This window comes from Callospermophilus lateralis, chromosome 15, assembly GCF_048772815.1.
Source record: "Callospermophilus lateralis isolate mCalLat2 chromosome 15, mCalLat2.hap1, whole genome shotgun sequence".
Taxonomy (NCBI): Eukaryota; Metazoa; Chordata; class Mammalia; order Rodentia; family Sciuridae; genus Callospermophilus; species Callospermophilus lateralis.
In genome coordinates, this window is record NC_135319.1 from 54,485,036 (window position 1) to 54,504,774 (window position 19,739).

Here is a 19,739-nt window from a genome sequence, read left to right on the forward strand (position 1 = left end):
TGAGGCTCAGCTGAGCTGCAATGGAGGGTTGGTTTTAGGGACTGGATTTGCCCTACATCACCCCCTTGGCAAGCAACAAAGCACTACCCAAAAAAGGACTGATCCCAGTTCCCTCAAAAAGGCAGACATTGGCCTTCCTTGCTGTGTGGTTACTGTTCCCATCCAGTATCAGAATTTGTTCACAATCTTGGTTGAAGTAAGTTTTGTCCACATCATTTCCCGCCCCTTGACCTGGGTTGTTAGCCACTGTCATCTTCTTTCTCCTCATTCCCCTTCATGTGTCTGTGGCCCTCGCCATCCTCACAGACAGCTAGATGGTCTCTAAAGGATCTGTCTTTGCACTGTGGAACTGCAGGGGGAGGCCTGAGAGCATGCCTGGGATGAGGACAGCAGTGCGGGCCCCACTCCCTGCAGCTGCAGGGACCCTCAGCTGTCCAGACATAAGCCCCTACAGGCACTGCCAGCAGCAAAACACACAGGACCACCGAGATGTGTAGGAGGCGCTCGCGGTCCTCCAGCCTGCCCCCATCCCTGCCTGTCACAAAGACGACACACCGGCCCTCGTGTGGGGGCCGGCTCCCCAGACTGAGGCATGCCTCATATTTTGTGCCGGGGAGGAGGTTATTTACAGCATATGTGTTGATTCCAGGGCCAATGTGGACCACTTCTTTTCTGAGGGCTTCATCTGAAGTAAGGTAGAGGGTAAACCACTCCTCAGAGATGTTGGCTACTGCAAACCACTCCAGCAAGATCCCGTGCACCGTCTGCTTCACCACCCGCAAGTCAATGTAGGAATTACCCTCCCGGATGATGGAAAGAGAATGGGATGCAGGCAGGACCTGGGCAGGCTGGACATGGAGGGAGATGACCAGGGTGCTCCTGCCAATGAAATTGGAGGCTACACAGGTGTAATTGCCACTGTCTACCAGGTGAGCAGCAGGGATGATCAACTGGGACAGAACAGCATCTTCTGCAGTCGAAGAAGTCAACACTGGGTGGAGAAAAGAGAAAAGTAGCTGTGCATTTTTCTGATAAATAGTTGGAAAGTTCTAGCAATGCTGGTTTTGTTGTTGTTGTTGTTGTTGTTAAAAGATGATGCGAATCTTTTATTAAATGTGTACCTGGTGCCAGATGTTCACCTCTCAGAAACCCTGTAGGTACCTAATCTTACATATAGAATGTTGAGGACTGGATCAATCTACCAACTTACCCACAGTGAGAGCAATTGCTGCTGTTCAGAAGCAGCAATTAAACTGAAACCCAGTTCTATCTATGAAGCCCACACACTTTCAACATCAGTAACTGCCCCCAACAACCACAGTAGTCTTGCTGAGCTTAACAGCTTTCAGGAGATTTCTTGTAATTGTGTGACTGAGCAATACTGTGAGCTCCAAAAAATGCTTTCTTACCACCCAAATGTGCAGTGCCTTAGAGTTTGGAGTCAAATTTCTGGGTCCCTATTCCTTGCTAATTGTATGGTCCTAGGCAAGGTGCTTAAATTCTCTTGGCTTCAACTTACTTGTCAATAAAATGGGATGATAATAGCATGCACACCACAGGTTTGAAGATAAGGGTTCAATAAGTCTTAGCTGTTGTTATTTCTAGAAGACTAGGCAGAGCATAGTGCCAAGAGTGATTTACATAATATCAAAAGATAAGCTCTGAATGCATTTCACTGGTTTTCAAAAAGACTGAATGATAAATCCTGTATTTCTCCTCCATTAGCATTTAACCATCAACTAACAGGATGTGACCAAAATGATGAGGAAAACTGAAAAACTTAGTTAATTTTTTTTAATCATCTAGAGGATATAACCATGTTATGACAACTGTCTGGGTGACTAACTCCATTTCCCAAGTTTTACCTTGATACTTCAAGTAGTCTTCTAGACCTAGACCTAAAAATATGCAAAAATCAACAAATTTCCTTTTACCTTCAAGATACCCTTGAGGAAGCTATGTCTGGCTTTGTGGCATTGACAACCCTACAGGGAATTCCACCTGAAGTGTGGAAACAGAGCTTAGAGCTTCAATAAAGAAAGACAGGTTCAAATCCCAGTTCTGGGGGCCATGGAATTCACTTTATCTCCCTGTACCCCAGTATTATAATTTTAAGCTATAAAATCTGACCAGCACAGTAGTAAGAAGTGAAAATTAAGTTAGTATCTAGGAATTTCCAGCTTTTCCAATTAACTGAGAGGTAAGGGGGTGAAAGATCAATTGCTAAAATATATATTCTGTCCTGGACTCACTGAACTCATATCTCCAGGGCATGGGGATTGAAAAATCTCATTTCAAACAAGCATCTCAAATGATTCCTTTCAGGCAAGTTTAGTAAATAAGTAATAAAATCAATTCTAGTTGGAAATTCTAGGATTGTAAAATTTGCAGTATACTGTTTTCCATCTAGAGGGCTCTTAAAAATGTATTTATTCATATACAATTCTAAAACATGTATACAATATGATAAATCAGCAATAACATGTTTATTTATGTCCATATGCCTATATGTCCTGGAGAGATCTGTATGCAACCATTTAAAACACTGCCAATGGACTGGGATGTACCTCAATGCTACAAAGTTTCCTAGCATATAGGCCTTGGCTCTGATCCCCAGCTCTGCAAAAGTAAAGTGAAATAAAATAATGCTGGTAATGAAACACTGTCTTGGAATCTTTTCTATTTTGGTGAGTGTAATTCAGATCTATTCTGATTTTACCTAGACCCATCCTTCATGACTAACACATTTTAGAACCTCTTTTATTGATGTAGGATTGCTACAGACCTCTCCATTCTCCCTAGATACCCCAAGAGGGTACATGTAGCTTACCATTAAATTTTCTCCAAATGCTCAGGGGATAATTCCATGAGATGGTTGGTGAGGGGCTGGCCTGTGCCAAGCATTGCAGAGTCACATTCTGTCCTACCTGAACGGTAATATTGGCACTGGGGGTTGAGATCTGTGGCTTCATGCAAACACTGAGCTTAATCTCATGAAGTAGCTGCCCTGCCTTGTAGACAGGGTCCTGGCATATCAAGTAGGAATTCACCAGGATGACTGGAAGGCTATTGGACTTGACAAACTGGACAAGTCCTCTTAGACGACAGTCACATACCCAGGGGTTGTTGTCCAGTGCCAGCACCATGCCGGAGAGAATCTTAGCCCCACAGTGAAGCTGCTGGCATTTCTGGTAGGACGGCCAGTTCAAGAAGACATTTTTGGATACGACTGTAAGCCTATTGGAGGATAGGTCAAGGTAGGTCAGGTTAGCTAGGAACTGAAGAGCCAGCTCAGGGAGTATATCAATCCTGTTGCCTTTGAGATCCAAGACCCTCAGGAAAGGGGTGGCGCGGAACGCTGTCCATGGTACTGAACGGAGTTTGTTCCCCTGCAGTCTCAACTCTCTCAGTTCTGGCAGATGCTCCAGGGCTCCTAGGTGGATCACAGTGATATTGTTAAAGTTGAGCCAAAGGTATTCCAAGGTGCTCATGTTGACGAAAGGCCCTCGGGAAAGTTCAAATATGGGTGAGTGTTCAATTCTTACTTGCTTGAGCTCTTCAGGAAGGTTCTCTGGAATATTTCCCAAAGAAATAGACATGCATTGCAGAGTCCTGTACAAGAAACCAGAAAAGCTTTAAAATGAACATCAGGAAAGTTGGAAGGGATGTCAGGTGTATCCTTGCATTGTACATGTGAATTATATGAAAATATATTTTTCGCTTAAAATAATAGAGATCTATATTGGTAAAAATACTCAGCTCACAAAGTCCAACACCAACTAAGGTGAATCTCATAGGAATTTTGTTGATTTCCTGCCAATTCTGGGCATGTGTCCACTCCATATCATTCCCAACAAAAGTCCATCCCCTATAACCCTCTGGCATCCTGCCAGGACAGCGCACCTGCCAAAACTCTCCTCTGAGCAGGTGCATCCTTGCAGACAGAAAGGCTGAACTGCATGTGTATCCTGAAAGACTAGAATTAGCAGAAAGTAGTGGAAAACCAAAGCCATATTTCTCTGTAAGAAACTGCTGTGTGTTTTGAATAAGCGTAGTCCCAGTTTCCAAGTGGCAAATCCTATTACTGGTAATCCATGGTGATGTAGGTCAGCACAGCAACAGCAAAGCCCCTGGATGCTCTAAAGTCTGTTATGGCCCAGATCATAGGCTCAGGCAGAGTCCATAAAGAGGGAGTTATGCTCTTGACTAAGGCATGAAAATTCACCATTTTTCTGGTTGCTGGTTCTGGAAACTTAAGCCAGATATCCAATTACATCCTGGTTCTACCTTCCTTCAGCTTCTTTCAAAAAAGTCTGAGAAACCAGCAGGTAATGCTATTCTGAGCATCAGGGTTCATTCATGGCCAGGGTCCATTTCATAGTTCACCATTCACAATTGGCTCCTGAATCCCAGCACTTTCAACCATTTTCTCCAAGTGAAAGCAGATAAGAAATAACAAAGTAGTTCTTTGATGATTCCAATCATTTGTTCTCTCCCCCATACGTTGGTGGTGTAGTTAGACATGCTTCCAATGCATTAAGACTACTGCATCTGCAGCTTGACCATAGGCAGACCAGAGTCAGAGAAGCATCATGATGCTGTTTCAAACACAAGATGGTATTTTATTGTTGGTGGTGGTGCTGGTGAGGTTTTTGTTGTTGTTTTTGTTTTGTTTTGTTTTGTTTTGAGACAGGATCTCACTAAGTTTCCAAGTCTGGGCTCAAACTCATGATCCTCCTGCCTCCGTTTCTCAAGTAGCTGGAATTACAGGCACATGCCACCATATTCAAAAATATTATATGTTCTTATAAAACCAAAACGTTTTTCTTTTTTCTGGACTTCTCCTGAATGCTATGTATTTCACATTAAAAGTGAAAGAGCTACATTTTAAAATGAGACCTATATGACTTGGGACTTGCTCTGCCACTCTTTGTTCATTTACCAAATATTTCTTTATCATATTCTCTAAGCCACACACTACAAGGAATGCTGTGGCAAGCCAAACTCTTATAGACCCTGCCCCCATGAAGTCTTCTTTCTTGCTTATGCATCTGTCTTGAGATTTTTTTGAATCTCAATTTTTCATTTGCAAAGTGAGAATATTAATAAGCACCTCATAGTGTTCCAAGGAAACTTCAAGATTATGTAAATAAAGCTCTCCACATACAATAGGTGTCCAATAATTCACTTCCTATAACAATAGATTTCTGAAGAGCAGAAATACCTACATCTGTATTAATTGGGGGTACTTCCAGATGAACACTGAAATTTTGTGAGTTCCTGTAAGACTCATGATACACATTATACCCTACAAAAGGCTTCAGTGAAAAAAAAAAATCCGCTTAGAAGCTAACCAGTAGGAGGGAAATGGGTCACAACTAAGCTGATTACACTCCAGGCTTTCCACTCATGACAGATATATTTGCAGGAGTTCCCATTCAGTTTAACTGTGCAATCTGGGTAGATCTCTGGAGTTCCTCTCAAAATGAAAATCCAAAACAAGGAGTGTGCTATGGGTACAAAGTTTGTGGTGAACATAGAGATGCCTAGATCTCCTTTTAAGAGTTGAGCTTATTCCCAGCTGCAAAAAAAAAAAAAAAAAAAAAGTGCTTGTGTGAGTTCAGATCTGTTCCAAGGTAGCCTACATCCAGTGACTGGGGGCAGTGAGGGATCAGAGCCTGGCCAGGTTAGCCTGATGGGGGGAACACTTCCTATAGGCCATCCTCATTCTAGAGTCCTCTGCCAAGAATGCCAAGACCTCATTAAGCTTGCTTCCTATGTGTGATTCAACCTACAGGTATGCATAATCATCAGTGAATTCCTTTCACTCCTCTTACTCCAAAATATAAAAGCTGAAAGAATCTTCTTCTTTACCTACAATTTTTCTGTCCACTCCATGCCTGTGGACAGCATTATCATTGTCAAATAAAAAAAAAATTGTCAAATAAATCCAGCTCCACCCAACTTACCGGAAGTGATTTGCTGCTAGACTGTGAAGAAAGAACACCAGCTGGCATGTGCCATCTCTGTAATCACGTAGGCCACTTTCCTCTGCCCCTTCTCCTTTCCTGATCCCCTCAGCCTCTTGTTTCCTTATTTGGAATAGAGAATTGCTATGTTGGAAGTTAAAGCAGGGGGCTAGGACAATTAAACTACCTTAGGTAATGTCATTCAGCTTAAAATAACATGTGGCTAAGTGTAACCCCTAGACTCAAGAGACCCTGTCAACAAAGAGAAGGAAGTATGAGAATATTTCCACTCCATCTCCCCTCCTGCAGGTTGAGTTTAGAAACTTGGCTCTTGGTGTTCTTGAGTTCTTGGTGGAGACACAGTCGTGGAAGAGGACTTACTCTGCTTATGAAACTATTAGATATAAATGGCTCCTGGGAGGCATCTCACTGGCTTGTCTTAATAGAATCTTGGTAAGAGAGCATCCTATCTGTTCAATTGGAAGATGCTGCTCATTCCTCAATATTAGCCAAACTCTGAAACAGCCCAGACAGAGAATTGAACAATCTATCAGAGAGCAGACATGCTATGTTCCCATTTTTTTTCTAGCTTAAGCTGCTTCCTGCCCCCTCCATCTGCTTCCAGTATGTTTAGATGTTTCCTTTGACCACCCACACTCTGTGGTATGTCTGTGGTGAACAGAAGACCACATTTCCAAGGCCCCTTGAAATACATGGGCCATGGGACTCATATTCTGGCTAATGAAATGTTAGAGTAAATGATGTTTGAGAAGTCCCATGATCCCCTCGTGTCACTTTTTCCATGGACATTCCAGATGGTGGTGCCTCCCTCCACCTGGATCCTTGTGTGAGTGAGTGAAGCAGAGCCCTCCCTCTGTTCACATTTCTCACATTTCCCACTCACTCTAGTAGACTCTGTAAGAGCAAAAATGAATTATGATGTGTAAAGACACCGAGATGGAGGAATTATTACCCACAGTATATACCTAACCTATCCTGCCTACAACCTACTTACAACTAAATAAAATGTGCTTGAGCACTTTTAAATCAATGTTTGTCTTTACCAGATTATACCATGGTTAAAGATCAAAATTTCTAGCTCTAATCCTTTGAAAGGATTGCTCACTGAGTCCCTTAATTGATAGCTTAGTTTTTTTGCTGTTATTGTTTTGGTTTTTGTTTCTGTACTAGAGATTGAACTCAGAGGCTCCTAACCACTGAACCACAATCCCAGCCCTTTATTTATTTTTTTATTTTGAGACAAGGTCTCACTAAGTTGTTTAGAGACTTGCTAAGTTGCTGAGGTTGGCTTTGAACTTGCTATCTTCCTGCCCCAGCCTACTAAGTCTCTGAGATAACAGGTGTGAGCCACCTCACCTAGTTTTGATAGCACATAACTAATTTCCAAAACACAATTTCTGGATTTTTGTGTCCTACAACTTAGGCAACTGCAGGTAAGTCACACTTGACACACCTTCTGCCTAATCAAGAGGAATATAGCCATGTTATAGTCAGGAAAAGACATGACGGAGATGCCATGATTCCAACCAATCTCTGAACTCGTCTTCCAGGGACAGCATGCTGACGGACCACTATAGTTCAGACTGGTCTTCAACATTAGCAGACAAGACACTCAGAGGTCATTCAGTTTTCAGGGATTGACTCATAGTAACCAGACTCATATACTAAAAGATTAATATATAAACCAGACACCATTTATTTTTTTTACCATGGGAATTTGTTGTTTTCCTTTTTGAGTGACTTAAACATTCATGAGCACAATTAAGAATGATTCTTTCCTACAAGAGCAAATGAGAAAAGACAGAACATATAAATGAAGGCTGACAGCTGAGCACTGGGAGGCTAACCGTCTTGGAGACCATGACCATGCAGACCATGAAGACTGGCATTAATTAATCACTGGAAAATCCAAACCTTCCCTCTCTTAATTAGGTATATGAACAAATCTTGCTTTCAGTTTCTTATTTTTTTCTTCCAATAAAACTGGGTAGATATTAGTTGTCTTTAGGCCAATAATTGTTCAATATTAATTGATTTATACAGACACTTAAAGGCAATATCTTAATCATTTCACCTGGTGCTTCCTCATCTGTTGCACTTTTATTTTAATTTGTGGGGTGTCTGTCATGCTCATGTATCAAGCAGTCAGAATGAGTCTTGAGTTTCCAAAGACACAGCAGAACTACAAATAAAAATCTAGATGAGGGGTTGGCAAACAACGGCCTGTGGACCAAATCAAGTTTGACACTTGTTTTTATAAATAAACTTTTATTGGAACACACCAATGCCCACTAACCAACTTATTGTCTGTAACTGCTTTTGCATTCCGTCAGCAGGGCTGAGTAACACAGCCTATAATATTTACTATCTGGTTCACTTAACAGAAAAGCCTTGCCGACCTCAATGTGGACATTGCCCAATCAAATAATTTCTCATACCAATGTCTATAGCTCACAAGTTATAATAAAACACACTGCAAATGATGGCAGAAAAATACCCAAGAATGGAAACTCCATGCTTATATGCCTAGTTGTTCTCATGGTTCAGATCCCAGGTTTCAGTGGTTCCATAAAGATTCCTTTTTCATAGTGAAACTGCTGTGCACTACATTCCAGATCAGTACTGAATAAAGAACCTCAGCTTGGTCAAGAGGTTTTCAAAGACCTGGAGTCCAAAAAAAGAATCTATCACCCCTTATATAAGTCCCTTATCTCTTTAATTCTCGGGTTTTTCATCTGTAAAATCAAAGAATTCAACCACCATTGTTGGTTGTTGTGAGCATCTAATGCAAGAAAACTGAGGGAAATGTGTGATAATGTAAATATGAGAGGAAAATGACTTTAGGAATGAATCATTGTATTACTCTGATTTTTATCTAGTGAGTGTTCACATTATGTGGGGTCTCTTCCTTGGACCATTTACTGTTCACAAATTTCCACAATTGTTCCCCCAAAGACTTGATTACAGGCACCATGGATGCTCCCCTCACTAGAGCCCAACTCTGTAGACAGGGAACAAATTAAGCCTTCCCCTGGACATACTCACATTGTCCTATACACAGAGTCAGTATCTGAGTGGTTTCCCACCTTCAGGCAAAAACCAAACAAAATCTCTAGAATAGCTTGCCGAAGGACCAGGAAGGAAGGAAAGCTCCCAGACACTTTGAGAAGCCCCAGTAAGATTTAGTAAGAATCACAAGTGTTGTGACATGGGGGCAAGTGCTGAGTGCCAGACAGTATTGGGTGTGAAATGCCCTCTGACACAGAGGGTCTCTTTGATCTCTCCATCCTGACATGCTGAGACCAAATAAGCAGTGGTCTCTTAGGCATCATCCAAACTTCTACAATCTGTTGAAAATCAAATGATTGTCTCTAGGCAAAAATGACACCCAGGGAATAAATGTTAGAATTCACTGAATTTTTGCCTAGAGCACAGTGTGGATGAGTGATGTGTGTGTGTGTGTGTGTGTGTGTGTGTGTACATTAGCCATACAGCTGACTGTATGTGTGAGTACCTATGAGTTAGTATAAATGTAACCAAAATATGGAATAGAAGATTAATAGGGATTGTTGCCAATGGAGATAAAATGCTGTGTCCAATTCCAGAGCTTCCACAGCCTGGTCGTGTAATCGTGGGCAATATAGAAAATTAAATCTCTGTTCAGCAAATATTTCCTGCTCCACTATCACCTCTGTGGGAGAAGTGTCCTTACTTACCCTGTTAAAGTTGGGTTTGGCCATGAGACTTCTTTGGCAGATAGAATATGGGCATAAGCGGCAGTGTGCCAATCCTGAACTAAGAACTTAAGAGGTATCACATGACTTTGCTCATTCCTCTGATGTCATCTGACCTTACCATGGGAATAGCCTGTCCCAGGTAGCCACTATTACTCTCCAGTCCAGGCCCCAAATCAGGGACACAGAGCAGAATGCCCATCAATATACAGACCATGAATATGAAAATAAGTGTTTTTTACCATACACCACTGTTTTTGTTTTATTTGTTATATATACCCCAAATTGGTGGATACAGACAAAATACTTAACTTCCCTATTTCTTCTCCAGGAAAATGGAGAGGAGGGTAGGGCCTGGTATAAATGGTTGTTAGAACATTTAAGTGAGTTAATTCATACAGAGTATTTAGAACACTTCCTGGCACACAGTAAATACTTAATAAGAATTAACTGCCATGGCTCTTGTTGACATAAATGTATGAGTGAGCAGGTACCCAAGCTGTAAGAGTGACTGGGCATGCAGTCAGGCTTCAGAGTGAGTGTGTAAGAGTTGAAGAGGGAAAGCAGATAGGCAGGTGTGAGAGGGGGAGCTGCCCTCAGCAGAAGTACTCGTTCATCCTTCTGCCCCCGCTGGTCCCCAAAGCCTGAGAGTCTAGGCTGGACCGGGCGGAAAGGAGCCTGTCGGCCTCACTAAGGCTGTGCCGAGAGAGCTCTTCGGAGCCATCGTCGCTGTGGCCCAGCCTCTCCAGGTTGACGTAGGCCCCCGTGGCCTCGGTGGTGCCCCGGGTGCGGTACTTGCGGCAACGCCTACGAAGAGCACCACAGCAGACCAGCAGCGTGGGCGGCAGGGCGATGATGGCAGCCACGCTGATCACCACCACGTTGATGAGCCGCTGGGTGCCCTCGGCGTCCACCATCTGGTCAGTGGAGAAGATGAGGCATTGCTCCTTCCGGGGCACCAGGCCCCGCACACAGACACATGCCACGTACTTGGTCTTGGGTGCCAGTCCGTCAATGGTAACACTGGTCTTCCCCGGCGGCACGATCAATCTATGCATATCATGCTGCCCAAAGACGGTGTAAAGGACACTGAAGGCAGTTGTGTTCCCAGCCTGGGGGGCCTTCCATACCAAGGACACTCTGTGGTAACTGTCCCCCACCACTTTGAGAGACTTCACCATCCGTGCCTCCTGGGGCTCAACCTGCCCTTCCCAGAGCTCTCCTGGGGCACCCATCTGGAAGTGCTGGAGGGCCAACTTCTCCTTCAGGCTGGGCATAGAGGTCCCAATGGCCAGGACAGCAGGTTCAGGGATATGCGAGACATGCCGGGCCACCAGCTTGTTGTTGTAAGCAGCAGCTTCCACCCCTTCCCCTGTCCTTGCCCTTAGCGCCCCTGGGATCCCAGTGTGCTCTGTGGATGTCTGGGGCTCTGTGACAATAAGGGAGATAAGAGTCTCAGAGGCTCCCAGGAAGTTCTTGGCCTGGCAGATGTAGTCTCCAGAGTCCAGGCTAGACACTGCAGGCAAGTCCAACAGAGTCCAGCTTACACCATCGCCGGAGACTTCCTGGTGCACTGGGGGAAGAAGAAGCGCATTTGAGAAAATGAATGGGCCCATCTGCCCCTAACTTCCTCCCAGAGCCAAGTTCACAGCCCCTGGGCTACACATGCTGTACTAAATATCCTGTCATCCTGAGAAATTGCTGGCAGGCATTCAACTTTCAAGTTATTCAAAGGCCAGCTCACTGGGTCACTCAAGGCCCAGTTCCTTGCCTTGTAGCCATATAACCTTGGCTGAGATGAACCAAGATCAGGATTTACCTAGGCTCAAATTTGGGTGAGTCCCTAGAACTCCAGGTTGAAGCAGAGCCTAAGAATAAACTGCCTTCTAAACCTGAGATGTTCAAATCTGAGATGCTCTGTGAAGTTTTCGCAGAGGTGATGTAAGTATGTAGGCAAGTACGTTGCAGGGTGGCAGTCAGGGAGTAATCGTGAGGCAGAGAGCCAACTGGAAGTGCCCTGCCACCCTGTTCACCCCCATGGCTGCTTCAGTTGGATCATCTTCACCTTTCTGTTTTACATTGTGGAAACCGTTGTACCATTTTGTGTGTAAGTTTAATTCAAACCCACTCATCTAGAGCAATGCTTACCAATCTAGTTGAGGGAGACACAGAAGAAAGCTGGGGGAGGGCTGCAAGATTTTCTGATTAGCTGCTAAGAAGTCATTTCTCCTTAATCCCCTCTCTGTTCTGCGGATGGCTGTGACTCCCACCATTGACCCCCATCCCTGCTACCACCATGACAAAGATGAGTCATTTCTGCTTATACAGCCTAGCCAAAATAGTATACACTGTGAAGTCACCTTGACTATACTGGAATCCCAGCTCCTTCTTATAGGGCTGTGTGATGTAGGCCAAGCATTTAGCTTCTCAGAGCCTGCATGCACTTATATGCAAAATAAGGATATCAGTTGCTCTTTAAAATTCAACAACATTATGGGCATAATTTACTTAGCACAGTGATAACCTCACATGAGGAGCTCAATAGATAGCGATCCATATCATTATTCCTGGCTGAATATTTCAACTGTAAAACTTACTATAAGTATTTAATACACTAAGTTCTACCAAAAATCCAGCCTTTTATTCCTCCCAATAAAATCTTTAAGTCTCTATAACAGTAGCTGGTAGGATATATAACAGGACATTTCAAGAGCTGTTGTCATCATTAAATCCATTGTCCCCATACTGCTTCTGGGAAGATCTTATCTAACTCCATTGGAGATATGGGGGCCCAACCTAGCTTAGATTACTTTCCCCTGACCCTGCCCACTCCCTGTTTGGGATGTTGATCCCCTCACCCCAGTTCAGGTGCTCAGCACAAAATCCCCACAGCTCACATACCTGTGCCATTGAGTGGGTGCCCGTTGGCTCTCCTCCAGCTCATCTCAGGTCCAGGGACCCCAGTGGCTCCACAACGCAGCAATACTGCACTTCCCAAAGGGGACTTGATGCTGGTCACCCCTGGACGGAGCTCTGGGCCCTGGCACTTCCTCAACTCCAGCTGGCTAAAGGCCACTCCAGCCAGATTACGTGGGGTGTCACACCTCAGTTTGGCCTCGATGAAGACCAAGTTTGGGATCCAACCATCCAGGAGATGGACCAGGTCATAGAGTTGGCAGTCACAAACCCAAGGGTTGTCCTGCAGCCCTGTAGCAGTGAGAGAGAAGGCAAGAGGTGAGCCCTAGATACTCAGGTGCCCAGGCCCAGCTCCCTTTTCCTTCAGAGAGGATGAAGCAGGTCCTCAGGTCAGAGTCAACAGAACTGACTTCTAGCTCTTAGCCTTGCTAGCTGTATACCTGTATACCTTGCTAGCTGTATACACCTGGTTTTTCATCTTAAATGATAGCATTATTTCCCTTTAAGGTTGGTATAAACATAAATAAAGATATATCATCAAGCACTAGGTAGGCCATACAGCACACTGACAAAATTGCCAACTATTGCTATTACACTAATCTTTTCAAGTCACTTGCAAGGAAGAAATTTTTCAATAATTACAGTATTCTCAAATCATTCCTAAAACTACTCACTGACTCCTGACCTTTGACCCTAGTCTTTTCAGTGTGAGTGGACTTTCAGCATCAACCCAGCAATAAGAATGGCTGCTCTGAACAATGGGTCTCTTTGAGGTAGGCTCAGAAGAAGTAAAACGTCGGGTAAGAAGGCTGAAAATCAAACCCTCTGAGATGCCCCCATTCCTCTTTACTCCTTGTTGAACATTTTGAAAGAATTGAAAGCAAGTCTTTGCACCCACTTGGTCACAAAGGGGTACCATGTATCTTCAATTCTAAGGCACAATTTCTTTTTATATGCCTGCATTTCTGAAATACAAGATGAAGGCATTTAATATAATATCGTTTTCACTCCCCCCAAAGATTGATATTAGATTTGATAGTGAGTTTAATAATTCTAATATATCATACAATTGCATCCCCACAGTTTATATATTTGGAAAGGAAAATGTCAAAGGGTTGGGGAAGGTACATTCAGACCTGATTGCACGTCCATGACTTTCAGGTCCCTATGAGCACTAGCTGAAGATGTCACTTTTTTCTCCCCCCCTCCCCCTCTCCCTCCCACAGTGGCTGCTGCCTTGTGTCACTGCTTAAATGTGTTGTGATACACTAGTAATTCAAGGTTCATCACTGTCCTAGCTCTCATAATGAGTTAATCTGGTTTTCGCCTGTTACAAAAGGGTCCCAAGGAATTAATATAAAAGACAAAGTTAAACAACAGTGAAACTTTCATCTATCAGATTGGCAAAAGTTTAATTTTTTGGCCATTTTAATTGTTAATTCCATGAAGGATTACATTTTCTGTCTCTGTGATTCACTGCTATATCCCCGCATCTAGAATTGGAAAGAACTCAAATATATTTGCTAAATGACCATGTGAATGGGTGGTTTCAAGCACTACTGGTGAGGAGTGAGAACAGTACTGGCCACTTCACAAGTTATCAGATTGACTCCAAAATGTTTAATGGGCACACTGCATGACCTAGGAATTCTAATTCTGAGCACCTATCCTCAGAAACAGCTGTACACACATATCAGAATGCACTGCCCAGAACATTCTCAGTGGCATAGTAGGTGTTAACAAAATATGGAAACAATCTAAAGGTCCACTGAATGGGAAATGGCCACATAAACTATAGCAAAATTATATTACAATCTGGCACGGTGGCACATGCCTATAATCCCAGCAGTTCAAAGCCAACTTCAGCAACAGTGAGGCTCTAAGCAACTCAGTGAGACCCTGTCTCTACATAAAATACAAGATAGGGCTGGGGATGTGGCTCAGTGGTTGAGTGCCCCTGAGTTCAATCCCCGGTACCCCTCCTCCAAAAAAAACCCTATATTATAGAATATATGCAGTAGCTTTCAAAAATAAATTTATTCCATTTGTAATAATACCAAAAGATCTCCAAGAGAGATTGTTGGATGAAAAAAATAGTATTCATTAGTATATATAATAAAAACTATTATAAAGCACTCACATAACTTTTATTTGGGCATGTTTGTATATATTTGTATGCACATGCAAATGAATTGTAAAAAGGAACTTGCAAATAAACAAATAAACATGATAATAGCAGCTATCTGGGAAAGGCAAAGGAGATCAGAACAAGAAGCAGGGACAAATGAGTCTCTAGCCTTTTCTGTAATGTTTTCAGTATTTACATATGTTCACATATGAGTTAGATAATCCAAATCGATTTTCCAGTTATGCCATACCTCTTCTCCTGGGAATCAGGCAGGTGCCTTAGACAGGAAAGGGAAGGAATAGAGCATACTGAGGAACCAGCCAGTATATTGTGTCAACCCATTCAACCTAGCCCCTTGCGCTGGGAAACTAAGTCTCAGGAGGCCACAAGCTGGGTATATGAACTGGGAGATTCCATACATCTAGGTTTCCTTATTTATAACAATGGAATTTGAACTGCTGTAGTCTAGCCTGGAGCTTGAGCACCTAAGCCTGGGACTCTTGTATATCTTAATCCATCTTCACTTGCACGTAGAAGGTAGATAAGATTTATATTTTCAGACAGAGAATCCAGATTCACAGAAGTCTGGTATCTTGCCCAAGACCCCCAGGCTCAGCAGGGTGGTGCCATCTCTTACCTAGGACAAGCCTGGCGTGGTGACCAGGAAGAAAGGGCCCAGACTTCAGTTGAGCCCAGGTGAGCAGCAGCTCCTGCGGGAGCCTCATCAGCTGATTGCTAGAGAGGTCCAGGAAGGTCAGATTTCCCAGGAAGCGCGCGGCCTCCGGCGGCAAGACCGAGAGGCGGTTGGCCTGCAAGTCCAACAGCCGCAGCTGGGGGGCGTCCCTGAGCGCGGCCCAGGGGAAGGCGGCCAGGCGGTTCCCTGGCAGCCGCAGTTCGCGCAGGCGTCGCAGTCCCCGCAGCATGAGGACACTGAGCTCCGCGAGGGCGTTGTAGGGCAACCACAGCTGCTCCAGGCGGCCCAGTGCCCTGAAGGCCTCTCCAGGAACTCTGCGTATGGCAGTCCTCTCCACGCGCAGTCTGCAAGTGTCCGGAGGAATAGACGCTGGGGGCAGGGTCATGTCGGGATCACTGCACACCACGGCCCTGGTCACAAAAGTGGGGGATATTTGAGCAAGGGTCCTGTCAATTCAGGGATAACTCCCTTCCCTTAGCCTCCGGATCTGCTTGTTAACACAGGGCACCAATTTCAGGGTCCAAACTAGGTCAGGCTCTGGAGAAGGGACCCTAGAACAAGCAGCCTCACATTTTCCCTTTGAGGTGCTCTTGTTTGGAGAGCAGAGCCTTTCATAAGGGTCCCAGGAGAGCCATTTGGTCTTCACTGGCCTGAAAGACTTCACACTTAACTATGTCCTGTTATAGCCCACAGCACCCACCTTGCACTAAGAAAGAACAGCATTAATAAATCCTGTGATCATTGCATATATATATATATATATATATATATATATATATATATATATATATATATGTTAAATGTGTTTATCTGTTAAGTTAGACCTCAATTTTTATAACTGTTTTGGCTTTTTGGTGTGGGCTTACATATTAAAAAAAAAAAAAATGCCATCGGCATCAAAAACTGGAAGTGCTTCAGGAGCCTTGAAATGATCAAAATTTAGTCTGAGAGCTGGGATGTGTCAGCCCCACCATTGGATTCACATTTGAGCTCTTTGCTTGCTGGCTGTGTATCCTTAAGTACATCAAATAACCCCTTTCCCCCCCAACTCAGTTTCCCCATAGTAAAGTCTACCTCATAGTGCAGTTACAGTGTTTAAGTGAGATAACACACAAATTCAGCATGCTGCCTATCACCCTGTACTCATGATATTGATTACTGTATCTGCATCTGAGCACTGCAGGTAGAGCAGGGCAGTCTTACAACTTTCAATACTCCTGCGCCAACAGTGACTTCCTAGGCCTTCTTAGATTGAATCTAAAGCTGAAGATAAAGAGAGAACAGGAAGCAATCTCTGACCTCAAGTAACCTACAATTCAGGGATTGTGTTTTATGCCATCAATAAGAGTAGCACACTCACATAAGGTAAGATGAAAAGGGAGCGATTCTCAAAAAGAGAGTAAAATGTGGAGGCTGGACATCAGGGACCCAGTCCTTGTACAGTGCCAGTTTCATCCCAAGCGCTGCTCTGCTAGCACTATGAGAAAGGTATCATATTTTGCTTTGCTAAAAGAAGTTATTCTCTTTTAATGATTGTCATCATGCATTGCCTAAATCAGGCCTTCCTAAGTGTCTATCATCTTAATATACACATGATACTAAAAAATGGCCCAACTTGGCTTGTTTTCTCTTGTAAATGGCATCACAGAAGGCATGGATATTTCCACCCACTCTATTCCTCAAAGAAAGATTGGAACCCCTACTAAGTGATGGGCCATTCAGAAGAGAATCAAAGTCAAAGTCCCTGTCCTCTGCAGCTTATAGTCTATTTAAGAGAGCATTGAAGGCCATAATATTTTCAGGTAATAATACAGGTTGAGGTAATAGCAAGGAGGAAGGTCTGGATGTAAGTGAGAGGAAAGGGATGGATAGGAAAACATATCCTGAATGGGGGAGAAAATGGTGAAAGGAGGCCGTAAAGACCCCAGTAAGAGCCCAACACAAGCCAACAGCACAACTTTTGATGGGACAACCTGGGCACAAAAAGCATGAGACACATCTGTCCAGGTGACCAGATGGGGCATCCTAGAAACCCCCATATCTGCAGGGACATACACTTTGCTCACAATTCAAGAGTGTGGATCAGGACATATTGCCAGGGGAGGGCTCTCTAAGAGACCCTGGTAGAGGTGGGTCTGAAGAAGGCATCTATGGGACTGAAGGAGCCTTGATCTAAGTGCACAATCTGTGCCTCTGGGCATTGAGGATCTCGGGGTGGGGGGGGGGCCTCTGCAGCCCTTTATGGCCTCATTCCTCTCATAAGACATTCCATATAAATGCATGGGCACACATCAATCCTACTACTGTCAGGCAGGTAGAATCAACTGTAAGAGCTCTGGCTTCAGGAGAACATGACCACTGGTTGACATTATGACCCCTAGAAATTGCTCTTGTAATTTTAGTTTCCATCCAAAGTCTAACTCTGTTGTCTGTAGTTCTCATCCTGTTCATACCCATGGCAGCATCCCAGACAAGAATAGTTCTGGAAATAGAATCAGAAGTCCTGGGTTCTGGGACCAATCCCATCACTGAAGCTCTGGGACTTTGAGGCCTGGGCTCCCTGTGAGTGGTAAAGGAGGCTTCTTGTCACTCTGATCACACTGTCCTTGGCCATGGGCTATTTCCCAGCCTGCTCAGGTCTAAGTCTTCTTTAGTGAAAGGAAGCTTACCTTCCATGTGAGTTATAGCATCAGACACTTATGCAGAAAGTGGAAATTTTCCTATTCCTCAGATCATACAGGATGTCCTTTTGGTGGGGGGTGCCTCTCCATTCTCTGCCACCCCTCAACCCCAGGCAACATGATGCCCATGGCCTGAAAGGATAACTGTAGTAACATTGTTCTCTGATCACCACCAGTGGCTCCCTAGTGCCCATCTAAGACAAGGGGGAAAAGGAGGATGGAATTCCATAAGGTTGGAAAGTTGATCACAAAGGCCATAAGCCAGAAGCTGAAATCCTTAAGTTAGAAAATGCACAGGTCATTAATGGATAAGCCGAGGAAATTGGAGAAAAGATGGTATAAAGACTGCTGGAGAGAAGACAAAAATGAGCTCAGGTCCGGGGCTGAAGCTCAGCGTTAGTGCACTTGCCTCGCAGGTGTGAGACCCCGGGTTTGATCCTCAGCACCACATAAAACAAATAAGTAAATAAATAAGGATATTGTGCCCATCTGCAACTAAAAAAAAAATTTAAAAAAAGAGCTCTAGAGGAAAAGCAAGGGGTCCACAAACCAGAGTAGACTTGGGAAGGCGCCATGGAAAGGAGACGGAGAGAATGTGGGTGTTCTAAGGGACCAGAGGGAGGATGGGGAAAGTCAAGGAGGAGGCTGAGGATAGAGGGAGCAAGCTTGCAATGGAATGGACACTTATAAGACTTCTGAGTCTCCATAGAAAGGGGTCAAGCCTGATCTCTTAGGGGCTGCCAGAGGAGACGACCCCAAGTGGGAAGAGCATGAGGAGGCAGGTGGTCCCTTCATGGGTGGAGTGACAAGAAGCACTTGGATGTGACTGGTTATTCCAGGGAGATTAGGCATAAGAATAGAAGCGGCTTGGAAAGATGGGGCTTGGAGATACAGATAGAAAGAGGAAAAGAAAGAGGTAAGGAGGAAACTTCCTGGGCCTTTAAAGAGCTCCTTTAGGCTCCACCAGGAGCCTAAAGGAAGGCTCAGGAGGGAGTTTCTGGAACCAGCACACTTGGCCCCACTGCACCCCCCACTTGTAAGCATACTGAGTACCTGCTGGACAGAGCAAACCCCCTACTTACTGGAAGAAAATACATTGCAGACCACCCCCATAGGACTCCTGGGTTTCAGGGCCAGGGACATGGGGGTCTCACCCAGTCATGATTTGAAAACCCTGCATCCTGCATACTCTGATTATCCAGGGGCCTCAGGTGGGGATGTGTGGGACTGTCAAGCAAGGGGAGAGCTGCTGGTATCCAACCCCTCCCCACCCAGTCTAACTAGTAAAGTTATGAGGGCTAGCCACCATCCCATACCCCTGGTGCCGTACCTGGCCTTGCTGCCATCACCCAGGATGTGGAGGCCGCAGCTGCACTGAGAGGGACAAGAGCCCCGGGCCTGGTGGGACCCCCCAAGGGCCAGGATCCAGAGCATGCCCACTGCCACCCACATGACTCCTGGCTCCTCTCTGAGGAGCCGGCCAGGGGCCAGTCAGCCCAGCAGCTTCCCACTTGCTCATCCTCTCCTCCCAACCCCAGGCCATCGGATAAACACAGACAGTCTGGGGATTAGGGAGGGGGCCCCAGCCAGAGCGCT

General features: G+C 44.5%; 2 protein-coding genes across 2 annotated transcripts; both read right to left on the reverse strand.

Annotated features, from left to right (window-relative positions):
- Window positions 1-239: 239 nt before the first annotated feature.
- Lrit2 (leucine rich repeat, Ig-like and transmembrane domains 2) lies at window positions 240-4,013 on the reverse strand. Its single transcript, XM_076834336.1, has 4 exons — window positions 3,904-4,013; window positions 2,831-3,612; window positions 1,122-1,151; window positions 240-991 (listed from the first exon to the last, which is right to left on the reverse strand). Exons 1-4 carry the CDS (start codon window positions 4,011-4,013, stop codon window positions 240-242), a joined length of 1,674 nt encoding a protein of 557 aa, XP_076690451.1.
- Window positions 4,014-10,320: 6,307 nt separating this feature from the next.
- Lrit1 (leucine rich repeat, Ig-like and transmembrane domains 1) lies at window positions 10,321-19,595 on the reverse strand. Its single transcript, XM_076835152.1, has 4 exons — window positions 19,474-19,595; window positions 15,406-15,872; window positions 12,626-12,931; window positions 10,321-11,297 (listed from the first exon to the last, which is right to left on the reverse strand). Exons 1-4 carry the CDS (start codon window positions 19,593-19,595, stop codon window positions 10,321-10,323), a joined length of 1,872 nt encoding a protein of 623 aa, XP_076691267.1.
- Between the last annotated feature and the right edge of the window lie 144 nt (window positions 19,596-19,739).

Coding starts and splice junctions, on each gene's coding strand:
- Lrit1 (XM_076835152.1), bottom strand. CDS start 19,595: ATGTGGGTGGCAGTGGGCATGCTCTGGATCCTGGCCCTTGGGGGGTCC. Junction 12,932..15,405: donor CCACGCCAGGCTTGTCCTAG/GTAAGAGATGGC, acceptor TCACTGCTACAG/GGCTGCAGGACAACCCTTGG. Junction 11,298..12,625: donor GCACCCACTCAATGGCACAG/GTATGTGAGCTG, acceptor TTCTTCCCCCAG/TGCACCAGGAAGTCTCCGGC.
- Lrit2 (XM_076834336.1), bottom strand. CDS start 4,013: ATGGCTTTGGTTTTCCACTACTTTCTGCTAATTCTAGTCTTTCAGGAT. Junction 1,152..2,830: donor CATTTGGAGAAAATTTAATG/GTAAGCTACATG, acceptor AGGTACCTACAG/GGTTTCTGAGAGGTGAACAT. Junction 992..1,121: donor AGGTGAACATCTGGCACCAG/GTACACATTTAA, acceptor TTCTCCACCCAG/TGTTGACTTCTTCGACTGCA.